The sequence below is a fragment of the Siniperca chuatsi genome, linkage group LG2 (assembly GCF_020085105.1).
Source record: "Siniperca chuatsi isolate FFG_IHB_CAS linkage group LG2, ASM2008510v1, whole genome shotgun sequence".
NCBI lineage: Eukaryota > Metazoa > Chordata > Actinopteri > Centrarchiformes > Sinipercidae > Siniperca > Siniperca chuatsi.
The window spans coordinates 16,350,607-16,378,574 of NC_058043.1; the positions used below are offsets into that span (position 1 = coordinate 16,350,607).

Sequence of the window (27,968 nt, forward strand, 5' to 3'; positions counted from 1 at the left end):
GGCTTTGAGAAAGATCCACCTGAACCTCTTTAGAAAATATTCACTGTTGTCTAGGTCAATGTTTTTAAAACCTGCTTGTTTATGTTTAAATACATGAATTTCAAGAAAGATCTTTTCACACTTTTAATATTTTATATACTCAAATACTCTTATGGGGATGTTGGATATGTCACAATCACTTACATGTTGGGACATCTTTTCACTTTATGACCTACCCGTGCTCTACACCTGTTTACCCATGGGAATCGATCTTTTGTAAGAAAATCACACTCCTACTCCAAAATTAATCTGAAATATATATAAATGAAAAAGGAATTCTCCAAGTACCATAGACAATTGATAAGATTTATTGGAGATGAAAGATAAAATTGGGAAAAAACATTAAGCATGTACATAAGAGGTCCATGAAGATGGTTTATGTATACTGAAAAGTTTGTTCTTGGGTTCATCATTCCTTTCATTTCCCATATTTCCCTCACTTACTTGTGGTTCAGAAGAGGCTTTTGAGAAAGATCCGCCTGAACCACTTATTTAAAAAGATAAATGTTTTTCAAACATGCTTATTTATGTTAAAATACATGAATTGGTGGCACATCACACCATGCATAAGTCCTCACACCTGTACAAAATATTTACAATTTTTTTTCTTTCTTTCTACACAAATTCTTAGAATGGCCCTATAAACAGGAGAGGTTTGAAATATTTGAGTTCATCAGGTCGTACTGATCTGGGCAAAGGTGCGCAGACGCCGGGGTCCTTATCAGAATCAGAAATACTTTATTGATCCTGAGGGGAAACTCTTTATTACAGCTGCTTATCAGCCTCAGGAGTCTGCTCATATATTAGGGTGTCAAAAAGTTTTCTTTTGAGACCTTCATAGCGCTCGTAGGTCTTATACCATCTGAATGATGTATCGATACGTGAGAAAACATCAAGAGCTCTCCCTTTTGTATGGGTGTCACGCAGGAAAACACAACACAAGGGAATAGGACCCCAACGCAGACTTAGAGGCAGATCAGATGCAGTTCAGTAATTTATTACAAGGGAGAGGCTTACACAGATAGTCAGGCAGGCAGAGGTCCAAATCGGGAAAGCAGTCCAAGACAGGTAAACAAATCAGACAAGGAGCAAGCAAGGTACAAAATACAAAATCCACGCAAGGTCAAAAAGGAACAGAAGAAAAGACCAAGCTGAACATCTGGTACTCCACATGTACTACAAATACCAATGCAAATGACAAACTGACACCAAACAAAGGAAAAACTCGGACTAAATACACTTAGGTAGGGGAGACAACAAGACACAGGTGCAATTAATTAGGGAGGGACAAACAATTAAAACTGGAGGGAAAATTAAACAACGACAGGAAGTAAAACAACAAGACACACAAGGAGAGGAGAACACTTCAAAACAGTTTTTGTCACAGACACACTCACAAATGAAGAATGTGCACAGTAAAATGCTGTCAATGCTTCTGAGATTAATGTCCATTTGTTGCAGAAAAGATCTTTAACTTGTGTTCAGTTTCTTATTTCCAGGCCACCAAGAATCCCGACACCATCAGGATGCACATGCGTGTTATCTCCTTCTCAGCTTTCTGGGTGGATGCTGAGTCCTGCTGCATTGAACAGAAGAGCAGGAAGCAGGACAGCAAGACCTGCAACAAGTCTCAGTACAATGTGGAGCACAGTTCTGTTCAGTGAATTACAAAGTCTTAGTTGGAAGCAAAATTCTTTCACTAAACCGAAGATTTATTTGGGTTTTGGACTGTATTTTATTTTTATTTTTTTTTACTATTTTCTAATTCATTAGTTCACTATTTTCTTTTTAGGCAAAATTATTAATTGATTCACTGAAAAAATAATTGGCAGCTTTGGCAGATTAATCAATAATTAGTTGCAGCTCTAAACCACGATCTACCACAGTGTATCACCAAGGGCAAGCCAATCATATGCTAATCAGGTACTTAACAGTGATGAGGGAGGTGCAGCCAGAAAACAATAGGCCTGATTACTGGGCCATCATGGAATCAAAAGAAGGGCAGTTTCAGGTGAAACTAGGCAGGATAAACAGCAGACACTCAGGAAGACTCTTCCCAGAGAGCAGGGCTTAAGCAACACAGATTAGCTTAAATTTCTCAGTTCTTAGACCATTTCCACAATTGAGAATGACTTCCGGATGGGAGCCAAAACGTCTTGATTCTGAAAGCAGTGTCCAGATGACTACGACTGAAACCTTTTCTACGATGGAACACTCCTGGACGAATGAGGGACTACACCGTCTGCAGCTTTAAAAGTTATCATGGGTTTACTATGGTGGGTTGGGAGTAAGAAAAAAAGTAACATATGTCAGTCCCCAGAAAAACGCACACCAGTAGTAGTAGTAGGGTAAGCAGTTTCACAATTCCTATGAACTTTTTTTTTTTTTTTTTTTTTTTTTTACATTCGAGCAATGTCAGTAGTTCACTTAAAAGCTTTGCAAATACAAAGGAAGCTGCAAGGAAAATTTAGTTTACATTTATCAATATTACAACTAACATAAATATAACAATATTATAAAATAGTAATATTAATTAATCTGAAAAGGGACAAAAAATACTATTAAAATGATAATGGGGTAGGTATTAAATACAAAGTACAGGTGAGTTAAATGTGGCATGATAGAGGGAGGGGCAACTAAAAAGGCCTTGTCACCCCACATAGACTAGTATAGTACTGTTTATAGTATAGTACAGTTAAGAAAATAAAACTTACAGCTTTGACGGCACAAGGCTTCCATAAGTAAAGAAGATGGTGCCAATTGGGATAAAGAAGTGGCAGATGAACATGTACATGACACATGATTCATTGTTGAACCCTGGAGCCAGAGTGTAGTAGTCGGGTCCACAAGAGCACTGCAGACCCTCAGGAATGTACCTGTGTGAGAATAGAGTGGGACAGCAGAGAAAATCATTCAGTAATGTGCAATGAATGAGCTCTGGGAAGGAAACAGTCTGTAGAGTTTTAGTGTGCAAATGTACTCCACTACACAAGCTCAATCAGTTTTTTAAAATTATTTGCATGTGTAAAAGTAGTTTTAAAATAGAAAATATAGCCGCAAGCGGCAGTTCCGGGGTTCAAGCCAATACAGATCGTTAGAAGTTTAAAGCTTTTGATCTGGACCTGGTCAAATGTGGCCTGGACGTGAAAAAGCAGTGAAATCTCCCTTTTTTACATTTTCACAAATAGAATGAAGAAAACAAACAATTTCTGATTCATAGTCTGATTCGTGTTTTGCCACGCACATTTGCCCTTGTAGCGCCCCCTAGTGGTCGTTTTGAAGGAAACTTTCAGGGCATGTTTCAAGTTCTTCTGTGGACATATCCTGGAAGTTTTGTGATGATTGGCCCAACAGTTGTTGACTTTGGTCTATTTATGAGCTGAGCCACGCCCCTTTTGAAGTTCATTGGTCAATATCTTGAAAACTAAATAAAGACTTTTCACTTTCACTCATTTTGGATGCAGGAAAACTTTTCAGCTACACTTTTCTTGCCTTTACTGTATTTTCATTTCCAATTTTATTCAGTACAAATTCTGATTCTCACATGTGTGTTGTAACTATAGCTGCACCCCTGCCCATTTCACCAGCTGTAGAATCATGACTGAAGCAACAGATTTGGATGAGGCTAAACATCCCTGGTCTCACTTCTTTTTACTCTGTAGGAAAATCACTTTTAGACAGAACAAGCATTCATACTGTACCACACTGTACTGGGCTGCAGTTGAAATCTTGATTGACAGCAGAACATCAGAGGGCTACTTTTGTTTTAATTACCATCTGTTCAGACTGTGCTTACAGCTACACCTTCAACACAATATTGTACTGTACATTAAAATATTTAGCTATTCCTGCTTTCTCTCTTAATGCAATTATCCAAGTGATACTGCTCACAGTGTGAAGTGCTGTGGTGGAACTACATTTACTGTATTCAAGTACTGTACTCAAGTACAGTTCTGAGGTACAGCACATACAGTGGTGTGCAAAAGTGTTTGCCCCCCTCCTGATTTCTAATTTTTTTGTCATATGTTTGTCACACTTAAATATTTCAGATCATCTCACAAATTTAAATATTAGTCAAAGAGAACACAAGTAAACACAAAATGCAGTTTTTAAATGAAGATTGTTATTATTAAGGAAAACAAAATCCTAACCTACATGCCCCTGTGTGAAAAAGGGATTGCCCCCTAAACCTAATAACTGGTTGGGCCACCCTTAGCAGCAACAACTGCAATCAAGCGTTTGCGACAACTTGCAACGAGTCTTTTACAGCGCTGTGGAGGAATTTTGGCCCACTCATCTTTGCAGAATTGTTGTAATTCAGCCACATTGGAGGGTTTTCGAGCATGAACTGCCTTTTTAAGGTGATGTCGCAGCATCTCAAAAGGATTCAGGTCAATTACTTTCATTACCGGGCTGTGCTTTGCAAGAGCAAAAGAAGTAATACCTCACACTTCCTTTCACCTCCCGACCATCCCCACCTTAATTACCACCACAGCTGAAGTCAGCAGGAAACAACTACATAAGCAGTTTAAAACACAGAATGGTAGTTGTAAGAGTAAATGTTGGCCTTAATGCATTTAAGTATTATGTATTCTGCCCTGGAGCTGCTTACATTTGTTGTTCCGTGCTATTCCTTCATTTATTTATTAACATTGTGACTGTTTATTCTTATTCAGAGTATGAGATGACTGGAGTCTGTTCAAATCTGCATTTGGTGGACAAGAAAGGGGCAAGAAATGCTTATTTCTTTGTGCCTTTCAGGGCATCTGTTGATAAGTAGGTTTAGTTTCATTTAAGCCCACCTGCCTTTTGTGTTGCTGGCATGTTTGGACTGTGGGAGTAAGCTTTAACCATGACCATGATCTTTCCTTAACATTCACCAAGTAGTTTGAGTTGCGGCCATTTGGGTCTTTTCTGAAGGCAGTGATAAACACTTAACTTGGGTAAACCCAGAGTAAACTGACACAAAAGCAGGAAGATCACACAATCCTTGAACGTTATACAGTTGAACACAAATTACAGTGAATATCATTTTACCCTATTTTATTTTTTACTTAACTGTTTATTATTTTACTTCCTTTCTTTTTAAATGTGTGCCTTTTCTTTTTTGTTTTTTAAAACATTCCCCTTGTATTTGTTAGTGTATGTATGTATGTATGTTCACATCAGTGTGTAGTTGTTGTAGAAAGAGCTATTCATTTGCTTTTCATTTGAGTTTCGATGCAAAAATACAATTTTTACAAGAGTTAAAATAGTTCTGGCTGAAGTGTTTGCTTTTTCCAGAAGTGTGTGTGTGTGTGTGTGTGTGTGTGTGTGTGTGTGTGTGTGTGTGTGTTCCTGTGGGTTTTGTGTGTTAAGTTGTATGTAATGAGCCATACTATCATTCTGTTTTGTGAAATGTCATGTTTTTGTGAAATGTTGTGTTTTGACCCTCAGGGCTACCGTAGATCTGTGGGGTTTAAAAAATAAGAATCAGCAAACAGTATATAGTGTTTGATGGCTACATACAAAAACTCAGTACTCTCTAATGATACAAAAAGACTGACGCTAAAGCTCAGAGGTTCCTGGAAGAAAGTCAGCATCTTCACCAGATGATCATGCACAAGACATGGAAGTAAAGGGGCAGCGATGTTCCTGTATTGCAACATAGAGCTGGTTATCTCCTATTATAGTCCAGTATTACAAGGATAAATGTGAAGAGTGGGCTATTAGTTTAGTCTAACGTGCAGGTATATTAGTTATATTCATTGTTAGAGCCTGTGAACGCCCGGCACAAAATCATTCCAAACTCCAACAGATGTGTTATTAACAAAATGTATACATTTAAAAAACATATTGCTGAAAAATGACATGGTGATGTACAAATCAGTATGCAGTGGCAACAGTCATTGTTCACGTCCGTCTCTTTGCTTCACTCCTCACTACATCGTGTGTAGTTCCTGCAGGTCTGTGTGATAATTGAGACTGGGTTAATCCAATTATTGTGAGGTCTAATTTGTTGACTACTGCGGAAGATAATGGGGATTGCGTTCTTCTTTAATTAGACAAGCCAGAACCTATTATCTCAATATTGTTGGCTTGCTGGTAAAAAGTCACCAGGCTCTCTGGTTTTAATTAATAGGCGTTGATCAACAATCCCAGATATTTCATGAAAAAACACAAGCAGGCTGGACCTGAGTTTCCTTTTGATGCTAAAGGTAATGACTATAGCTAAAAACAGTGATAATTATATAATATAATCCTAAACCCTGTGTATGATAAAGTTTACCCTTTTTGTCACTCCAGCCCAAGTCACCCCCCTGCCTGACTGGATTCGATTGTTTTCCTGTCGTTGCTCTTTTCATCTAGTTTTCAAACTGAAAAAAAAGGCAGCTATCCACCAATATCAGTTTCTGTATACATTTGAGATGTGAAATAGGCTATGCAAGCGCAGAATCACACTTCACTTTATATGGTATATTTGCTTAAATACTTGCAAAGGGGTTCAGAAGTTTAGAGAGGTGACGAGTCAGGCTCTCTGTCCAGTTGTTGCGAACTGGTCAATACATATCTGACTGGGTTGAATCAGTGCTTAAGTACTTGTTTCCAGACTCAAATCTTGAAGGAAAAACATGCTGCTGAGATGTAGTTTAATGGTTTCTGGTAACTCTTACCAAATGTCTAATCAAATTGTATAAAGTACAGTAATTGCTCGTAGCCTGCATTATTGCCTTGAGAAAGAAAATACAGTGTCATGCTACCAATTAACTGATAGATTAATTCATTTTTACAGCTCTTCTTTACAGCATTCAATCCTGCAAGTATTTTAACATCTGCCCGTTCATTTGAGAGTTAAGCAGGTTGTTCAGTTGGATATACATAAAATATTCTGTCCATTCCCACAGTGTGTGTGGAGCCATCTTTGACTTATTGAAACTAAACAGAAACTTTTGGCTGCCTCACACTGCAGGCGCCCTAATACCAATTTAAACAAACTAGATTACTGGCTGGAGCCATTCTGGCTTGTAATGAACAATGCTTGGCAATAAAGAGAGCTTATTTCATTAGAGATTCAAAATCTCATTATGTTAAACTTTGAGGATAAAGCCCTGCGACTGATAGAACCACTTTATGTTCCCCTAAATCCATGAACCTTAGTTTGGGCCCTTGGCATACAGTAGCAACTAGTGGCCTATTTGTGAATGAAACCATTGGACTATATAACTTTCTTCACAAGCACGAATGTACATGCCGTGTACATACATGCATTGTTTAGTTAGAACTTAATACTTTAATCAAATACTGTTGCAGTTATTGTGCGCTAAGTACAACTAATTTAAACTTCCAAATACTGTTGACAACAGTACTGATTCAAATGTTTGGAGAAGTTTCAAAATTAGAAGAAAATTATTTAATTATGAAATTAGAGTTAATTGGATCATTTTGATTAGTTATATGTGGTAACAGTTACTAAATTATTTATTTCATCAGTATAAACATGAGTATATAATGTCATAATGTAGTACAATGGAATCAAATGATCCATAGAATTCAATGGATTTTATGTCTCATAAACAGTGTGTTATCATCATAAGCTTACGTATATGTATTCAGTATGCCATACTGAGCATTTAGAAATGTGAATATAGTATGTATATATCATGGCTCAGTGATAAATACATTGGTAAAATGGGCTCTATTATAAAGCTCTTTAATGCTCATACACTGTAAACGTCATCATAACATGCTTCTATACAGTTGATCAGAGTGCAATAGTGCAATTTTGAAATTCAAATTGTGTTTGTACTAATCAAACTAATCACAGTGGTTGAGATATAAATACAATGGATGTCTATGGCATTTTTCAATCCTGCACATTACTGAAGAAGCAGATTGCTTGGCCTGCAGCAGGTGAGGTGCAGTTTGGTTTATCTAGCAGCTGCTGTTGCCAATGCATCAGTGTCCAATCATGTCACATCACAGAGAGTTAAAAATCTTTCTATCAAATCAATCAAATGTGTAATACATCAGATTCATGTAAACAGATCATATAAAAGAGATTTGCAGTTCTGAAAATATATTTTCAGAAACTTTTATTTAAGGAGTTGGACTACAATGCTTAGTTTGCTAGGAAGTTATTTGGGCTACAAATGTATAATAATGATTTGTGACGGTATTTATTGTTGTAATACACAAGTAATACTTGCAGTATTGTTTGACAGTGTGACTCTTAACAGGTGAGATAAGGAGTGAGTTCAGGATTGCCTGTAATTTTAAATTGTAGTCACATTTGATATGATGTAAAAAAACAAAAAAACAATGTTGTGTGTGTAATGCCTTATGATTCAACTTAATCTCTCCTCTTACTGCTATTTGCTGTGTTTTCCCAGCCCCCTGGTATAACATGGCCATTTGAGACTATGACTGATTAAGAAGATTTCTATATTGGGGGGGGGGTTCAAAAGAATTTAATAAAAGCAGTTCTACACTTATTAACCTACATATAAAGAGTATCCCCACATACTGCAGTTGGTTTGGCTTAGTGGTGAGTTTTAGGTAATTGAAATATATAGTGCTGTATTCTAATTTACAAGAAAATTGTGCAAATTGACACTAGATGAGAAAGTGATCTGATGTGCAATGTCTGATATGATAATGCCACCATGTATGGTAATGCCCTGGATGTACAAACAGGAAACCATCTGTTACACGGCTTTCATAAGTATGCCAATTCCCACAAGTGGGATTTCCAGACCAAGGAGCTTGTGTTCATCTGCTTAGCATCCAAAAATTGTCACTAGCAAGCTGTTACACGAGAGAGGTTTGACCCTTTCTAATCTTCAATCCTCACAAATTGGATTCACACCTTGTACCCAATTCAGAGGTGTTGAGCAGGTTGTCTGGGAGTCAGGGTGCACGTTAGAGGTGACACCTGTCATCCTCAATTCACGTTGTCTTCAAAAGTGATTACAGCAGCCACACACTGGCTGCAGAGGTCAAAGACCTCTAGTTTTTAAATTTATGATGAGATTTTTCTGTTTAGGAGGCACTATAGAGGCCCTAATAAATCACAACACAATAATAGTTTATATAGCTTCTCTGTCTTTATGATTTAACACATGTTTGTCTAATTATGTAGATGTAATTGTACATACTGAAAACAACCTGAATTGTGATTGTTTTAATTGTGTCTAAATAGATAGATAGATGCTGTGTGTGTGATAGATGCTGTAGATAGATATATGCTACTATACATTATAACATTATAAATATATGTTCCATTAACTTTCTCATACTAAATAAAGAAAATGTTTTATTTTGCTCATTATGTTTAACCTAGAAAATCCAGTCCAATTTAATGAGAACATTTAATTGAATCATATCATTGCCATGTATTTGCTTGAATTTGTGACCTGCCAAGCATTAAACAATCAAACCTACAGCAACAAAAGAATAAACGTATTTGCAATCATATATAATTAAAAAAATGATACCAAGATTTTTGTACAACTACAATAACTTATACGAGGCATTAAAACCTGTTTTAACAAGGTTGAAAGGTCAGAGTGGTGGTTTGCTTATGTGGAGTATCTGGTACAACAAGGCTGTGAGAGCTGAGCTCTAAATGAGATTGATATAGAAGCTTAGAGCTACTCATGAGCCGGAGGCAGGTGAGAAGTCTAAAAAAGCTTAGATCAAAAGGGTGCCTACCTTGTGCCCAAAGTCACATGTAAACAACAGGGATTATCTTTCTGCTTTACAGCTATGCAAGTTCTTAACACACTCCTTTGGAGGTTAAGCATGTTGAAAGTGTAACAGGAAGTGCTGCAACTGTAGCTAATCTGTTAGTAGGTCAAGAAGACACATTATGGTCAAGAAGACACATTATGACTGGTCTATTGTACCACATTAGTGTCAGCCAATAAAAACACACACAAATGTTACAGAGCACACTGACTGAATGGTTTTATATGACATGGAACAAACACTACAAAAACTACTACTGACATATCAGTATCAGGTGTTATATTCATATTCAGTATAAGGCAACATTAACTGTAGACCTTCTAAGTAACAGCCTCCTCACGCCACCCACCTTACTTGTTGGGGATTCAAATGCTGAAGTCTAACTTATTTGAATAAAACTTCTGAATGTTCTCATCATATGCACAGTTTTGTATCTGAATTTCTGGGGGAGAAAGCAATACGCGATGTTATGAAGTGAGGTGCAGAAATCCCAACCCTATCTCAGTTATCTATAACATTTATATGCATATACATTTCTAGGAAGCAGGGTTGCAAATCCTATTTTACTGTGTGTGTATTCTCAGTGGGTTCAAGGAAGTCCGGTAACAGGTTAATACAGCTAAACCAAATATATAGTGAATACTTAACACACCTGGAGAGTAGGCTCCATGATAAACTGTTGAGTCCTCTAAAAATATAGTCAAAAAACTGAGCTTAAAATTAAAATATATGCAGTACGTTAGTGACCAGTGCATTTCTAATATCTGTCCTGAGTAGAGCTGAAGCATTTAGTGGATTAGTTGATCGTCTGGAAACTAATAAGTAACTGTTTTAATAATCATTCTAATAATTTTTTAAGCAAAACATTGATTGTTTGCTTGGTTGGTTGTAAAGTGATTCTGACAAGGGATTCATTCATTACGAGATGAAGATGTGCTATAGAGTTCTTGTTGAAAACTATGTTTCAATATTAAAATTATGAAGAACTTCCTGTTAAAGTTGTCATGTCCTGCTCTGCCTCTTAGTTTTGGTTTTCCTCAGTTTCATGTTTTATATCGATGTTTCCTGTTTTATTTTTAAATATTCTCCCTCCCTCGTGTGTCTTGTAGTTTTGCTTTCTGTCTGATTGCTTGCCCTTATTGATTTCACCTGTGTCTCGTTGTTTCCCCTACCTGAGTGTATTTAGTCTGTTCTTCGTGTGCTCTGTGTCAGATCGTCTTTGTACCTGGTGAAATTATCATTGTTACCACTGAAATTATGCTGTCTGCCTCGGCTGTCTGCGTTTGGGTCTTTTCCCTGTTCCCTGCTTGACACACTGCAACAAAAGTAGTAGTATAACTATTAAAAACATTTCCATAACATCTCATTACATCCCCCATGTCCCAAAGTTCTGATAATTATATTCTATAATATATTACAGGGAAATCTCCAACATTCATAGAATAATTCATAAACATAATAATAGTTATAATAATAGTTAGGCCTAATGTTTTGACCATGACTAAATATTTATACAAGGTCAAATATTTGCATTATTACAGAGAGACAATGTGTATCTGATTAGCATACATCCTATTATAGTTTAATAATCATGTACCATGTTCATTGTATCAAATACATGAGAAACACTGCATTTGCTTGTGAAGCACCCTCTGGTGGTCTATTTTCTACTGCTCAGCACAGTTAAATCTCAGCAAATAGTAGAATACACTCACTTGCCAGTTTATTAGGTACACTGAGCTAAAATTAATTAACTATTGCAACAGCCCTGCAACGGCTGTCTGCGTTTGTGAAGATTAGAATTCAGTTTTTCTTGAAATTGTTTTAGAGATGTGTTTGTTCAACTTTACTGCACAATTGGAGACTGTTGTTTGTGGTGCTGTTGAATTGTTTTGTGTTATACTCAAATGTGTTTCTAATATTTTGTCCACCCAATTGATACAGATGTGTGTGGACAAAATATTAAACCAAAGCACAAGCTTCACGACACCTTCTGTAGTAGTGAGTAATTTGACAATTTAGCCAGCAGATGTCACCTTCCGCTGGACTGAAGAAGCAGCGCTACTACTTCCTCTATCTCTGAAATCTTTATTTTATAAAGATTGAATGGAGAAAGGAGTTTGGGCTAAAGTACATTTGATGGATGAAGATGGTAATATTTTAAGTTATACTGACTAATAAAATTCAATTTGGATTGCTCATATAGACAATATTCTTTAGTAGTCAAAGCTATTCCTGTGGTTGATTAAAGGAATATTACAATATTATTCTGTAATAACTACATCTGCTATTCTGTTTATTGACAATTACAATGTCTTAGATAATAACAAATTTTTGAGATCACTAATTACAAAATAATGTTTTCCTCTTCCTGTTAAAAGAAACGTTATATTTCAAAGGTTTTCAAGAGTGGATGCTATCAAAGTTAGAACCATCTGTCATTTCCTTTGTTACCTAAAATGAAGGAAGTTCATTTCAAAACAATTAATGATGTTTATCTATGCTGTGAATTCTTAAGAGTAAGGTTTAATTTGTCAAAAAGATATTGAATCTCAGGAACATCTTTTCTATACCTGTAATATTGTTAAGCTTTATTGGGGCAGAATGCATGGGTGATTCATTACAAATAATGTAATACCTGTTTTTGAATATCATATTGTTAAGTTTGGTGTTTTTATGCAAAACAAAGAATGTTGAATTTTTGTGTAATAATATTTTGATGATGGGTAAATTTTATATGCGCAAATGTAGATTTTTAAATGTAGAATTTGCTCCAACTTTTGTGGCATTTAAAAATGACTTGAAAATCTTCTTTCAATCCTTAAAAAAATGGAAAAGAGGAGTGCCTTAAGACTCACTGAATTACTTGCATTTTTCTTTTTTCCTTTTCTTTTCTCTTCTCATTGTTAAAGTGTGCTGCTTGGAATTATTGTTAGGTGTGTTCAACAATGATAATGCCTGTTTGTTATTTGAAGATGTTTAATAAAGGTTTAAAAAAACTTCCTCTATCTCTAACTTTAGCACATTAGCATCCACATCAGCTACAAAAATGTAAAGTTCTGACTGTTCCAATAGACCTAATTCATGAGAATGTTTTTATTATGTTTTATTTATACAGGAATCCAGTCATATTTACATATTATTTGTCACAATTTTTCCTCCTTTTTTAATCTTTCCCCTAAAAATAAAATTTGTAAATCAAAACTAACGTAATAGTTAATAGAGATAGAAAGAAAAATAATACATTCAGAAAACAAACGTGAGCTTTAACCGCAAGATGATGACAGGTAACACAAGCATTGTAACAGTAGTTGGATTAGTGGATTCACTTCGGGTGTGTGGATAAAAGATAAATACCCTGCAGTGACCAAACAAGATGAACCCCTGAGTACTATCAGACAGTGTTCCCCAACTATAAAAATGTGAAATCACAGGGCTCTACATAATATGGGAGTGTGACCTGACCATGACTGGATGTTTGCGTTTGCTGCTGAAACGCCCTCTGGTGGTCCATTATATACTGCTCAGCACAGTTCAATCTCAGCAAATAAATGCTGCTGGTTGCGTAGAAATGGGGTTTGTATGTTGGGGTAACAGCATTACTGCCAGTAATAGGAATATCATTAATATGTTATGTTATTGGTGTTACTCCTGATTTATTAGGAGGAGAGTTCAAACCATACTGTTAAATGAACAGTAAATTATGCTTTTAGAAGCTAATTTGAGCCCACAGCTAGTTAATGTTAGTATTGTAGTGGTATTTTGTTGTTTGTTGTTTTGTTTTCTATCTAGGGATTAATGATCTATGTATAAATATTTGCATAAAATTATCCTTAATTATTAGCCTATACCTTAGCAGAAGTTCCTGATGTTACTATGACTTTTTTTTTAATCAGTTAAATGTTTTAACACATCAGAGTTGTTAAAGCGATCACCATTCAACACTCAGAAATCAAAAAACCATAGCTCCAGCTTCATGGCCCCTCCTGTAACTGTGTGTATGTGAAAGTTCAGTCAGCAGATGTCCTACTGTCAACTTCCACAAGACTAAAGTTCATAAAACATATTAGGCTACAATATATTCAGTATTCACAGACAGGAAGAAAATGTTACAGTGACACATTGTGCAGGAACATGGACATATTACTGCAACTAAGGAGCACAGGTCAGAGACCATATTGCTGCAGGCTATACAGTGTTTTTGAAGCAGCACTTTTTAAACAGAGATCTGCAGCGCCTCCCAGAGGCCAAACCTTGGAATAGGTGTTGACCAGTATCAAGGGGTCAGATATGTATGTGTTTCTTGTATTACTTACAAGGTACAGTAAGAAAACAGGAGCTGTGGAAAAATGCTCATAAACTTATAAATTAGTTGTGATATAATTTATTTGAAAATTACAATATACTTTACAAAAACCGCCAGGGTACATTTGGAAAAATGGTTTTAGGCAAATTACACTGTAAGATGTTTTGAAATATGGAGCGCCTGGGGTATGGGGGAAAAGAACAGGAGGTGTGGGGGAAAGTTTAAAAAAAAAACAAGGCTACTTACTAAAAATACTGGGGTATAATGTAATGTATAAATGTAGTTTTGGGATAGGAAGATAGGGAAAAAGAAGATGCTTAGTTATTAGGTAAGTAGACCTACAGGTAACAGCTGAACAGAAAATCAGGTGTCCGTCTGATGTTAAAATGTCACAGTGGATATTCATAAACAATAAAGGAGCCAATCTACATGTTTACTCCATAAAATAAAGATAATGAAATAATAATAAAGTCACACACACATGTTAGCAAGTTAAAATAAAATCATAAGAAAGCCATTTGACAAAAGGGGGTTTTCAGAAGCTCAGAGAAGATATTGACTGGGTCAATATCACTATACAAGTCTGGGTTCATCACACAGGTCATTATTGAGGTGCCCTCACAGCAAATGCTCGGTCCCCTAGTGGTTTGAACGAAGCTATGAAAACAGCCAACAGGTTTCTGCCGGAGGACCTCACACCGGGTGCAGGTTGAGAGATAATCTGGGGCCAGGCCGTGTAGTGATTTAAACATAATGGGTAAATCAATTCTAAAACACACTGGCAGCCGGTTTAAGGACGTTAAAAGGTCATTTGCTCTGTTTTCATAGTTTATGAAAGAGTCTAGCTTCTGCATTTGACAATATATAATGCAACATATGACATCTTGGACTTTCTCCATTCTAACACCTGAAACTGGGGGAAATGGGAGGCAATAGTGTCAGAAAATTATCACAAAAACAATAACATTCCCCCAGAAATGAGCTGTCATCTGATGGTGGTGGTACTTCCATAATTAGTGCGTGGTAGGGAGTGTTTAATTCTGGGTGTGTTGTTAGCAGTGAGCCTTGACTACCACATTTCTCTGAGGTTATAGGGTTATTTTCACCACTGATGTACAGTGTGAGAATAATTGTGTTTTATAGTGACTGAAGAAAATCAGTGGAAAGTAATGCATTACAATGTACTTATTACTTGTTCTGTGTTCATTTTTATCTGTATGTAACTGAATTTTGTTTCGTGAATTTTGTGATGAAAGCTTGTACTTTGAGTGATGACAGTGATCCACATACACAGAAATACACAATAAGTTTTAAATTGCAGCCCACATGTTGTGTATTTACACTACTGTAATTAAAATGAAAAAGGCTCTGAAAATGCAATGTGTTGAATTACAGCCTGCATAGTTTTCCCTCAGTTTCAGGTGTTGAAGGCACACAGGTGTGGTCTGTTATACTTCTGACACTCACTAAATTGCACAGGTGCATTGTAAAGTGCTGTACATGCCTAATAACCTTCTTTATCTCTAAACCTCATTACCTATTTTAGCCTATATACCTATTTTTCCTATAAATTTTTAGTAAGTATGTCACTATTTTACATAAACAGAGCAATTTTTATAGCTAAATTCATTATAATGCCCCCTTTTTTCTCAGGCTTCTTGCTTCTTCCTGTATAACTATAGTAATGAACCCTATAGTTCCCTATACCTACAGGGAACCCTATAGTAAGCTCTGTATCTAATTTTAGCATCATTTAAAAATGAATACCAATACGTCTTTAGAATATTGCCGTTATTGTTAATATTGTTGGTATTGTTAACAAGGTTTCATGTATCTCATGTTTGTTACCCAATAAAAATATTATCATACCCTATAATTTTTTAATAGGATTTCAGTAATTAATAATAAAACACCTACTGGAAATACAATGTTTTATATACTGCCATCCAAAATGTGCAAGAGATACTGTGTATAACGTATTATAATAATATAATATCTTTCCTTCCTTAAAACATTCCCAAAACTATTTTTGTGGCATAATTCCTTAGAAAACCCCTTCTCCCAGACCTCTTGTTATATTCCCCAGTAACAATAATAATGCACCCTGTAATTATTTAATAAGCATTCTTTAAAAAATAAATCTTACAGTGTGATTTCCAAAAGCTTCTGTAACATGAATTGTTATCAGAAATATACTGCCAGCTGGAACACACGAGAACTAAGACTGTATGAATTATTATATCTACATTCACAACCTGGAGGATCAGATCACCTTATTGATAACAGATGCTACAATCACTGTAATATACTGACTATTTGTCAATGTTGCCCATATTTTATTTATTTTTTTGGCAAAGTAAAAGTATCTGCTCTCCTCACAGTTATGGTGCTCACGGTTTATCTCTGAGCTCTGTCACTTCTGTCATCAGGACATTCGGTCGTGCGCAGTGTGTTCAAGCTTGTGAAAGTCCGAAATGCATCTGTATTTGATGTCTTCATTAATGTTGCAGTAGGTAAGTCTTTTGCTGGAGTGGACAGAACTTTCAGTCTCTGTGTGGAGAAAGAGAAGGACGGTTTGCCATTAATGTCTACAGTATGTTAACTGTGGTGAAATGACAAATCTGCTGAACTATAATCATTTTTCACATAATACACACCAACTGACAAGGCTCAAAAAAACAACTACACCACAGTTTTGTTTTGTTTTTTCACGGCAGTGCATGCTTTCCTTATCATCCCTGCTAACTTCTTTTGTTGTAAAGAGCAACATGTTTTCTCCAATTTACATGGAGTCACTGGCTGCTTTGCTTTACCAGCCAGTAAGGAGTTTGTGCTTGCTCCTTTCTCAGAGACAGGAGATGAAAAATTACAGTTGTCTGTAATCTGTTGTTTCAGCAAACGCCAAAAACCATGTTAATGTTTAAGTGACAAAGCTCTCTAGTGGCTGTAGGAAGTATGACTCTTGTCCATCATGAGAAAAAGAGTAAATAGCGTGAAGTTGTTGTAGAGCCACAAGGTCTGCAGAGGGATGAAGGAAGGAGGTTGGGGATGGTTGGATGGGTCAACAAAACATCAGTCTTTAACACGGGTTAACGGTGGTCATTTATGCCTTAACACTGCATGAACAGAATCAAATCTGGAAAGGAAACAGCAGCAAACACCACAAACGTTTGGACTTCTGCAGACTTTTTCCTACTGCAATCTTTTTACATGTTACTGATTTGAATACACCTGCATACTTAAGAATAGGTACCAACTAGCAACCAAACATTTGGTACAATCTGAACAGAAAACTGTCAGATTGTCCACAATTGTTTGTTGTCTTTCTGGGAAGTTTGCCTTGCACACAACTCTGATCCATTTATTTCCACATACAGTTTGAAAAAGTGAGGTTCCGCCTACTTTCAGAAGTCCCACCTTTTCTCAGATTTTCATGGAGTAAACTTAACCAGTATGTGTATATATATATATATGCTGAATGCTTAGAGATGTACTACATCAACAGGACTCCAAGACACTTCATTGCGAACTCGATGAGGCTGTGGAAAACCACCCTTGAGGCCAATGGCAAGCCACTTGCACAAGTATCCATCAAATGTGGCATATACCAAGGAGATGCTCTGTCCCCACTGCTGTTCTGCATAGGACTGAACCCCTCAGCCAAATAATCAACAAGACTGGCTATGGATACCGACTCAGGAACGGGGCCACCATCAGTCACCTCCTCTACATGGATGACATCAAGCTATACGCTAAGAGCGAGCGGGACATCGACTCACTGATCCACACCACCAGGATCTACAGCTCTGACATTGGGATGTCATTCGGGCTTGAGAAGTGCAGTCGAATGGTGACAAAGAGAGGGAAGGTAGTCCACACAGAAGGGGTCTCACTCCCAGAAGGAACAATAGCAGACATTGAGGATGGTTACAAGTACCTTGGAATACCACAGGCAAATGGCAACCTCGAAGAGGCAACAAGGAAGACGGCAACGTCCAAATACCTCCAACGAGTAAGGCAAGCCCTAAGAAGTCAGCTCAATGGCAAGAACAAGGCCCAGGCAATAAACAGCTACGCCCTACCAGTGATCAGATACCCTGCGGGAATAATAAGGTGGCCAAAGGAAGAGATACAGACCACAGACGTTAAGACGCAAAAGCTCCTCACCATGCATGGAGGGTTCCATCCCAAATCCAGCACCCTGAGACTGTACGCTAGCCGTAAGGAAGGCGGCCGTGGACTAGTGAGTGTGAGAGCCACTATCCAGGATGAAACATCCAAGATCCACAAGTACATCCAAGATAAGGCCCCAACAGATGACGTGCTCAGGGAATGTCTCAGGCAATGGGGAACAGAGGAAGACGTGCTGGAGGAAGGACCATCACGGGAAGACAAACCCCTACACGGGATGTACCACCGGAACATAACTGAAGTGGCTGATATCAAGAAGTCCTACCAATGGCTAGAGCGGGCTGGATTGAAGGACAGCACAGAGTCACTCATCATGGCTGCACAGGAGCAGGCCCTGAGCACCAGAGCAATAGAGGCCCAGATCTACCACACCAGACAAGACCCAAGGTGTAGGCTGTGCAAAGAGGCCCCTGAGACAATCCAGCACATAACTGCAGGGTGTAAGATGCTGGCAGGAAAAGCATACATGGAGCGCCATAACCAAGTAGCTGGCATAGTGTACAGGAACATCTGCACTGAGTATGGACTGGAAACCCCGAGGTCAAAGTGGGAAACACCTCCAAAGGTGGTAGAGAATCCCAAGATCCTGTGGGACTTCCAGATCCAGACTGACAGAATGGTAATGGCAAACCAGCCTGACATTGTGGTGGTTGACAAACAGCAGAGGAAAGCCGTTGTGGTTGATGTGGCGATACCAAGCGATGGCAACATCAGGAAAAAGGAACATGAGAAACTAGAGAAGTACCAAGGGCTCAGAGAAGAGCTGGAGAAGGCCTGGAAGGTGAAGGCAACAGTGGTGCCCGTGGTCATCGGAGCACTCGGGGCAGTGACCCCCAAACTGGAGGAGTGGCTACAGCAGTTCCCTGGAAGAACACCAGACATCTCGGTCCAGAAGAGTGCAGTACTGGGAACAGCAAAAATACTGCGCAGAACCCTCCCAGGCCTCTGGTAGAGGACCCGAGCTCGAAGGATGAGACCACCCGCGGAGGGTGAAGGACAAAGTTTGTTTGTTTTTTGTTTTTGTTTTTGTTTTTTTTTGTTTTTTTATATATATATATATATATATATATATATATATATATATATACATATATATACCGATATAATACAGTTTCTTTGTGAATGTCAGTATAAAATTCTGTGTTTCTTCTTATCTGTTAGATACCCTAAATTGAGTTATTCAGAAACTAATTTATACCTTTATGGTTTTTATTTTGTAACCATTCTAACTTGTCTGATCTACTTTTGTTTGTTACAGCAACAACATTTGACTATACCTGTCTCAGTGTTCCTGGAGTGACATTCACAGCATACAACATCCACAGAGGAACCATGAGTGTTGAAGAGAGAGTAAAGAAGCCTCCAATGGTGTAGCCCCACCAGGGATATTCATATGTGTTGTTGAATTTTAGCGGGGTATATTTGACCAAGGAGAAAAGAAGTGTGCACTAAAAAAACACAAGCAGAGAGAAAAGAAGAGAAGGCATGAAAACACATTCAAAATGATCAGGTTTGTATTACACAGAGAACAGCAAATTCACAGTTGCATTTGCATTTTTTATTTAGATTAAGAAAAACATCCAGTGGAACAGTTTCCACTCCAGTCTGCTTTCACTGTTTCCTGCTGCACCTCTATCAATCACCAAATCTTTCTTGCATGTTGAAGCTTTTTGGTATTGTTGACATCTGATGTCCATGTATGTTTACATCCCTCTTTGAGTTCTATACGATATAATTATAAATAATCTGTGTTTAGCTAAATCTAACAGTATATGCATTTGTAATACAGTAAATGGTAACATTTTTTGACCAGTCCTAGACTGAAATTAAAAATAAAATAATAAAAACATTTAAAAATCAACTCAAGTTACATTACCGCCCCTTGTCTACTGGATTTTGTGTTTTGTAAATGATAGCTACAGATTAAAAAAGACCACATATCTAAATTCTTCTAAGATCATCGTAGATGATATTAAATATTTCTTCAGGAGAAACAAGCCAGTGATAAGCTAATAACTTTCACAGATTCCTTAAACAATCCATTCAAAATGACACTGAACAGCCTTGAGTTGCAATACAGTACCCCATCAATGGTACTGGTTTCCATTTGGCTGAGACATGGACTACATGAAGGACAGAAGCCTCTGGCAGCTGTCAAACACACCTGCTTGTTAGTAGAGCAGAAACAAAGTTACAAGTCAGGCATGCCTACATTTCCTATACTTACAGTGCAGATAGCTGGTGTGAAGTACTGCCAACAATATTTCATGAAAGGCCACGGTCGATATCCAATCATGTCCTTTATATTGTCATACTGACGATCTGCACCTGAAGAAAATAAGTAGTATTAGTTGCATCAGTGTTATGGCCTTAAACAGCTGGGTTTCCATTTTTCAAAATTTAGAAAAAACATTTATGCCGTAAGACAATACCCAGTGTTGGACTATTTTGTACAAAGGTACTCAAAATTCAGCCTCATGTAGTTGGAATGTTAGGAAGCTTTGGGATCTTGCATTCAGGTTTAAACCAGAGCTTCCCAACCTTTTTGGCTTGTGACCCTTCAAAATAAAGCAATGTCAACTTGTGAGCCATCACAGGTTACATGATGAGGTTAAACAACCCAGTTTTATTTTTTTTTCCTATCCTGTTAACTGTGACGTGACCCCTCAGATGGAGATCCCTTGGTTTAAAAACTACTTGGTTGTACAACATGAGCTTCTAAAGAGGGATTCAACAGTGGCTCCGGCAGATTTTACCAAGTTAAAGGTTTTCCTTACCATAGACCCATCCAATACAGACAGACTGAAGGATAGCAAAAAACAGGAGTGTCATCCCACTGCAGGCATAATAGTCAAACAGCTGGAAAATATAAAGGCCTCCCTGGAAATAAGAAGAAACTAAGTCCTTCAGTGAAAGTCAACAAGGTTTTCATTGCATCATCCACACTCTATATTCGTCCAGTATGTTATTGTAAAAGTATGTCTCATATAAAGCAAACAAGGTACATGTATTCTACAAAAGTGTGTTGTAAGTAAATATAACCTTAGAAAAATGTTCTCTCTTCTGTTAAAAGATACATAGGTACAAATGATTATACTTTTAAATGTTTCCTTTAGATCATCTGTTCTTCTCTTTTATGTCTTCACCTGTAATTGTTTTGTTTGTTTTTGTAACTATAAAGCACACATACAGTAGCTGCATTTATTACATTGATAAATACTGTAAATAAAGGTTTAATTGATTAGAGAAATCAATATCACAAAGTTTTCACCACTCACCTCTGTGACCATCAGAAGGCCAACAAAGAAACTTCCAACAGAAATGGCAAGAAGAAGGAGCTTACGGCGGCTGTTGTCTTGAAAGAAGTCAGGATACATGTCGGAGATGGTTGTGACCAGTGCCTCTTGATATACAAACTATGGTGATGAAAGAGATTATTTGGTATTTATACAATTGTATTATGGTGTCTGATACTAGTTATTAAATTCCAAACAGATTAGATAGATAGTCCTACCTCACTATCTAATCCTAAGAAGATGATCATAATGAAGAAAAAAATAGCCCAGAGCTGGGGAAGTGGCATTAGAGCCACAGCACGAGGATAAGCAATGAATGCCAACCCTGGACCTGCAAAAGTACATGGGGAAAAAATGGTCACAAACAGTTCAAACATATCACTCTGGGTTTCTGTCAAGCATTATTAACTTCCATACCTGATTCAGCCACCATTGATATATCCACACCTTGCTCCTTTGCCATAAAACCAAGCACAGAAAAGATGGCGAAGCCGGCTACAAAGCTGGTTAAACTGTTTAACATGCACAGGTAAACACAGTCTCTGTAGGTGAAACATTGAAAAATTAGTAAACCTGGTCTAATCCAAACTACAGTAAGTAGTTTGACCAAAACTGAATTGAGTACAGTGAGGGCAGATGAACAAAATACAAACCTGTAGCAGTTGTTGCTGTACTTGTTGTAACTTCCTAAAGATGTCAGAACACCTGTGCAAACTCCATAGGAGTAGAAGATTTGGCTGCCAGCATCCATCCATACCTGAGGAATTTGGATGAATTTATCTTCAGTTTAGGTTTGCAAAGTTGCAAGTCTCTGAGAAAATTACATTTCTATACTATTAATTGCTACTAATGAGGAAACGTTTTTAATGACTGTTTCTGTCAAGTTGTAAAATGGTCATACTGAGAGTATCTGCAAAATGTTCACTGACAAAGTATTCATTAGTTTTCCTACAATTCCACCCCTGCAATACAATATCAGCTCGTAGCAACTTAAGCACGATTGAAATTTTTATCCATGCCAGAAGCGTGGCTCTAGGGATGGCTATGTCAGCCTGCTGCTGCTTTGGTCCAGACTGAAATTTAACTTAACTGTAGGATGAATTGCCATAAAATTTTGTACAGACATTTAATGTCCTCAGAGGATCAAGCCCCCTGACTTTTTCTTTAGTGCCACCATAAGGTTGACATTTGCCACCATAAGGTATTTGTGAAATATCTCGACAACTATTGGATGCATTGCCATACATTTTGATACACACATTCATGTTCCACACAGGAACTTTGGTGATCCTTTAACTGTTCATCTTGCGCCATCATCAGCAACATTTCTGTTTATCTAATATAGCTTATAACCAAATACCTGCAAAATGAATGTCATTCACATCATGCTAAGCTCTACCGTGTTTTTAGTGGTAATTAGCAAATGTTAGCATGTTAACATGCAAAACTATGATGATGAACATGGTAAACATTATACCTGCTTAATAGCAGCATGTTAGCATTGTCACTCTGAGCATTTTAGTACGCTGACATTAGTATTTAGCTCAAAGCCCCGCTATGCTTAAGCCTCACAGAGTCGATCGTACCTCTGGATCAATGAGGCGAGATGGGTCTGGGTAGAGGTAGAACATGATTCCGTCTTTGGCCCCCGGTAATGTAAGACCACGAAAAAGCAGCACCACCAGCATTACATACGGAAATGTGGCAGTGAAGTAGACCACCTAAGACAGAACCAACAGCTCATTTTTGTGTCACTTTTAAGAATAAATATTCAAGAACAGGGTTTACATGAAATCAGACATTACAAATTAACATTAAGATTGTACTGTACCTTTCCTGTGGACTTCACTCCATTCCAGACACAGAAGTAACACAATATCCAGGCAAGAAGTAGGCAAAGGGCTAGGTCCCAACGAACATTGCCAATTTTCTCAATTCCAGTGGACAGACCCAAGATTCTCCTCCTGTAACAAAGTTCATTAAGGAATAATACAACAAAAAACAGCAGCCCTTATATGATGCTTTAATTCATGCTACTTACTCCCAAAACTCTACAACTGAAGATGTGCTATTTTCATACAGGTGTAGAGGGGATGTTTGATTGTGACCATGCTCAAAACAGGCATCTGACATGAAAGAATAAGAGAAGTTGTGATTAACAAAGGGAACACATGGCACAGTTTTATGTCACAGCTAGAAACTAAAGTCTTGGTACCTGTGTTCCAGCTGTTGTGACAGCTTGCCCATGGAAGCTCAGACCTGAAGGATGAAAACAGGTAGAGAAATGTCCAAGCCAGGATGATGATGTAATACACCCCAGTGTACAAAACAACCACTTGGCTTCCGTAACCTAAGCCTGTAGAGAGATAGAGATGTCATACTGTAACACTGAATAAACACTATTAATGTTTGTAGATGAAAGCTACCAAAACTGGCTTTCAAAAGTGCACTGTACTGTATATACTGTATAATACATTATAATACATTGAAGCAGTGCTAAGCAGTTTTTTTGGCCACTTGGGTGCAGAACTCACACAAGTTGAACATCACACACACACACGTTTGACATATTATGGCCAGTGGTGGAAAGTCATTAGCTTCTAAGGTACTTGTACTTCAGTATTTCCATGTTATGCTACTTTATACTTCTACTCCACTACGTTTCAAAGTGAAATATTGCACTTTTTACTCCACTACATTTATTTTAGTTATTTTACTTACTGGTTACTTTTCAGATTAAGAACATACGATACGCTTATAAAATATATGCATTGTTTAAGATTAAACCAGTGGTTCCAAATTTTTTCGGCTTGTGACCTTTTACAGAAAGTCATTGTGTAGTTGGGGCTTATTGTCATGTTTCAGATGTCTATGAGCTGTCAGCAGTTTTGCCAAAGAGGCGTTTCCCTTCTAAACTGCTCCAATAATTTCATTTGAATAACTGTTCGAGACTCAAACAGGTAAAAGTATCCAATATTTAAAAAAAGATTAGAGACAAGTCCAAAAATGAATCAAAATTTGTGTAGCAGAACCTTTGGAGGGGCCCGACCACTAGGTTAAGGAAACACTGGACTAATCTACCTAAATGTATATAAAGCATTTAAAAGTAGCCACCTCGATCAGCTACAATGGTAAAATGTTACTTTTCATGTATAAGTAGCAACAATTTAATAATGCATGTATAAAAAATATATCATCCCCATATACATATCTTTTCTTTTACTTAAGTGGAATTTTGAATGAAGGACTTAGGACTGAGTAACAGTTCAGCATTGTGGTATTGACATAATATCTCAAGTTAGCAAACAGATGTACACATCTAGCAGATATAAGTTAGTTGGGGACAAGTATGGTATGCCTACTGCAAACACTTCTGATGACGATGACAATCAAACATTTTTCAAATTAAAAAATAATAATTCTATTCAGCACTCTGATATGACTGTTATATAGACCCATCTGCAGACAGCAGGCAGTTGCAGAAATAGACAACAGTCAACTGAAAACCAGCCATCTTGAATGTTATTAAATACACCTGTGCTATTCCTGCCATCACATGAAATGTCTGCTAAGAAAAAGGTCTAATTGGACCAGATCAAGATCAAGAATGAGAGAAACAGCAGCCAAACTAAGGAAATCAGGAGATTGCATTTTTTAGCTCAAATATCTCGTGGGACACAGAGCAACATTAGCATTATTGTTTTACCTGACCAATGTAAGTCCAATATTCACTTCTACCTCTGTTTGGTCTTCACTGACTCCTGAGGGAAACTTTCTTTAGCAGCTAAATGCTCCACTATGTTCACCAGCTAGTCGCTAACTTTGTCTGTCTGCCATTTGGTGCTTGGCAGGTAGCGTACAGTGTGTTTATCACAGCTTTTTCACTGAAATCAGCTGCCTGCTGCAACTGGAAACCAAAAGATTAAAGTTTTGGCCTGCAAAATGAAAAATGAGCTGGAAGATGCTAAAATAAGAGCTGAGGGCAACTACTTACAGGTGATCATTCTCTGTGGGTTTGAGTGACCCCTTTCACATACACATAGTAATTTGAGCCATATGTTTATATAAAAATATTCCTCAGTGCAGCAAAGTACATAAAACAGTGAGATAAATTGTAGCATTGTAGTTAGTTATCAGCAGACTTAAAATATGCTTAAATTAACTTTATCCAGTCTTAAAGACTGGTTACAACAACCCATTCTCCTAAAAACTGCATTCATATGCAACATAATTCATTAGCAGTTATGTATGGTGGCTTTTTTTAACATCAGACAGAACTGTTTTAAATATTTTCTTATTTTTGTAGCTGATAAAAAAACTGGTTACGAACACTATGAAGACTTACCTTCAAAAAGAGGGCAGATTTTTCTCCAACATGTTATTCCACCCTGACTGGTGTACTGGCCCAAAGATGTCTCCAGGAAGAAGAGTGGGATGCCACAGGTGAACAAAAACAAAACATAAGGTATGAAGAAAACCCCTTTAAAATAAAAAATATCTTGTTAAATTATTGATAAAATTGCATACATTTGTGCACAAATGAATGTAGTTAGGAAGATCTGTTAATTATCCTTTAAGGTTATTAAGCTGCCAAAGAGGTGTAATTATTTTAACATTAAAAATTCACTTTATAATGTTTTTTTCACCACTGGCATTAGCAAAATGTTACCCTACAAGCCGACTATTAACTGAATCTTAATCCCTGGCAAGGCAGACTACAACACAGTATTTTGTACATGATGTACACCACAACAACAAAGATTTACCTCCTCCATTTTTGTAGCAAAGGTATGGAAACCTCCAGACGTTTCCCAGACCAACAATGTGGCCAGCCACTGCCAGGATGAACTCAATCTTGCTGCCCCACTGTTCCCTCTCCTGAGGTTTGGGCTGAGAATGTCCTGGTCTGGTCCCAAAGTTCATCAGATTCATTTTCACCTGTGAGTTTTGTCTTTGGTCCATTTCACCTTTAGTAAGAAATGAATTAGTGAATGTCAGTGTGTCATACAATAGATGACATGAAGCTGTCATTGGCCATTTTAAGTACTGTAAACAGGGATACATGTTGGATTCCATTCAGTTTTCTCAGATATTATAAATATAGTTTAAATAATCAGGTTTCTCTTCCATGTTATCAGGTTTCACTCAATATACATTATTTCCTAAATGGAAATACCAAATATGCCATACTAGATACTAGACCTGAACAGGGCCAAACCTATAAACCCCACTTGCACCTTCCACAGCAGATATTAAAACGTTATGAAACACAACAAGAGTCTACAGCTAGGCTAGCGGCTATGCTGGGCTGTACTGAGGCACAGCAGTGCTTTGAGCTAAATGCTAACATCGGCATGCTAACATGGTCACAGTGACAATGTTTTCTAAGTGATTCTGTCACCATCAGGAAGATGACAGGGGTGAATATCACTGTGATATTCTAATAATAAATGTAAAATATTTAAGTGCAGAAGTTGACAAGGTCAGACTACCACTCATAACATGTGTCTGCTGGGTTTTTCTGTTCTAAGCCAAATACATATCTACTTCTATACAGTAACATTTACTGTAAGGACCTGGTTATTTTTTCAAATATAAAAGATTAATCTGAGTCTGCACATGATCTGATGGAATTTGTGCCTAATTTTATTCCACTTTTTTATCAAAAGTATCTAAAAAGTATTTTTATTTCCTGATTAAAATCATTAATTAGCAGATCCGTTGAGGCAGAAACAGCAAACAAAGGCATACATTTGTGGTAGATAAACCTATAGTAAACTCAAGATCTTTTTAGGATCAAATACATTTCCTTTAGAAAATGAATCAATGTATGTGGACCTTGCATCATTTTTTGCCTCGAATTTTACATTTCTATGTATAGATGCGGTGAACTCCAGATTTAACTCCATAAATAAGCAATTGAAAGATTTCCATTAATACCTTAACATAAGCTAAAATGAATATAATATACTATAAAATGAGAAGTCATACATGAAAGATGCACACTTTACCTTGAGCAGTTGAAGTGTTTCCTCCTCTGACTGTTGTTTTCTGAAAGGAAACACCAGCCCCTCTCCCAGAATAAGTTGAGTGAAATGGGTTTCCGTGAGGAGTGGCCACTGAGATTAACATAACCAGTCTCTTTAAAACCACTAGAAACCAATAAAACAGGGCACACACACACACACACACACACACACACACACACACAGTGTCAATGTTGTTTTGTCTGTTTGCCAAGATAAAACAGATACCCACTTGGGGGTCTCTTTTATCTTGGAGCTGCAGCAGCTTACATGCAGCACATTTGTTTCCCCTCTGTAGAATACATTTGAAGGTGCTGAGTCATATCAAAAAGCATCATCGTCACTTAGTGTTTCATGAATCAAAAGTAATATCCGTTTTCTTTT

At 37.3% G+C, this 27,968-nt stretch overlaps 1 protein-coding gene across 6 annotated transcripts; it reads right to left on the minus strand.

The window, feature by feature from the left end:
- Positions 1-1,004: 1,004 nt before the first annotated feature.
- On the minus strand, positions 1,005-27,697 carry LOC122887448 (sodium- and chloride-dependent GABA transporter 2-like). 6 transcript variants are annotated; one of them, XR_006380548.1, is made up of 17 exons: positions 27,570-27,697; positions 26,325-26,525; positions 25,904-26,038; positions 23,774-23,914; positions 23,600-23,684; positions 23,390-23,522; positions 23,145-23,279; positions 22,212-22,315; positions 21,976-22,100; positions 21,777-21,889; positions 21,541-21,678; positions 21,040-21,142; positions 20,490-20,590; positions 19,540-19,710; positions 16,451-16,621; positions 2,754-2,915; positions 1,005-1,657 (listed from the first exon to the last, which is right to left on the minus strand). XR_006380548.1 is itself a non-coding variant. In XM_044220702.1 (16 exons), exons 1-15 carry the CDS (start codon positions 27,688-27,690, stop codon positions 16,469-16,471), a joined length of 1,959 nt encoding a protein of 652 aa, XP_044076637.1. In that variant the 5' UTR covers positions 27,691-27,697; the 3' UTR covers positions 2,600-2,915; positions 16,451-16,468. The 6 variants fall into 6 exon arrangements, 5 of the variants coding, with proteins under 5 accessions (XP_044076657.1, XP_044076637.1, XP_044076649.1 ...); XM_044220702.1 differs by lacking the exon at positions 1,005-1,657 and having other exon boundaries at positions 2,600-2,915; XM_044220722.1 differs by lacking the exons at positions 1,005-1,657; positions 16,451-16,621 and having other exon boundaries at positions 2,598-2,915.
- Positions 27,698-27,968: the final 271 nt, after the last annotated feature.

What these genes read in the sequence shown, in the direction of transcription:
- LOC122887448 (XM_044220702.1), bottom strand. Translation starts at nt 27,690, where the DNA reads ATGTTAATCTCAGTGGCCACTCCTCACGGAAACCCATTTCACTCAACT. An exon ending in GAGTGAAGTCCACAGGAAAG is followed by an intron (nt 23,280 to 23,389) that starts GTACAGTACAAT and finishes GTTCTGTCTTAG; the next exon opens with GTGGTCTACTTCACTGCCAC. An exon ending in TCTTAGGATTAGATAGTGAG is followed by an intron (nt 21,679 to 21,776) that starts GTAGGACTATCT and finishes TCATCACCATAG; the next exon opens with TTTGTATATCAAGAGGCACT.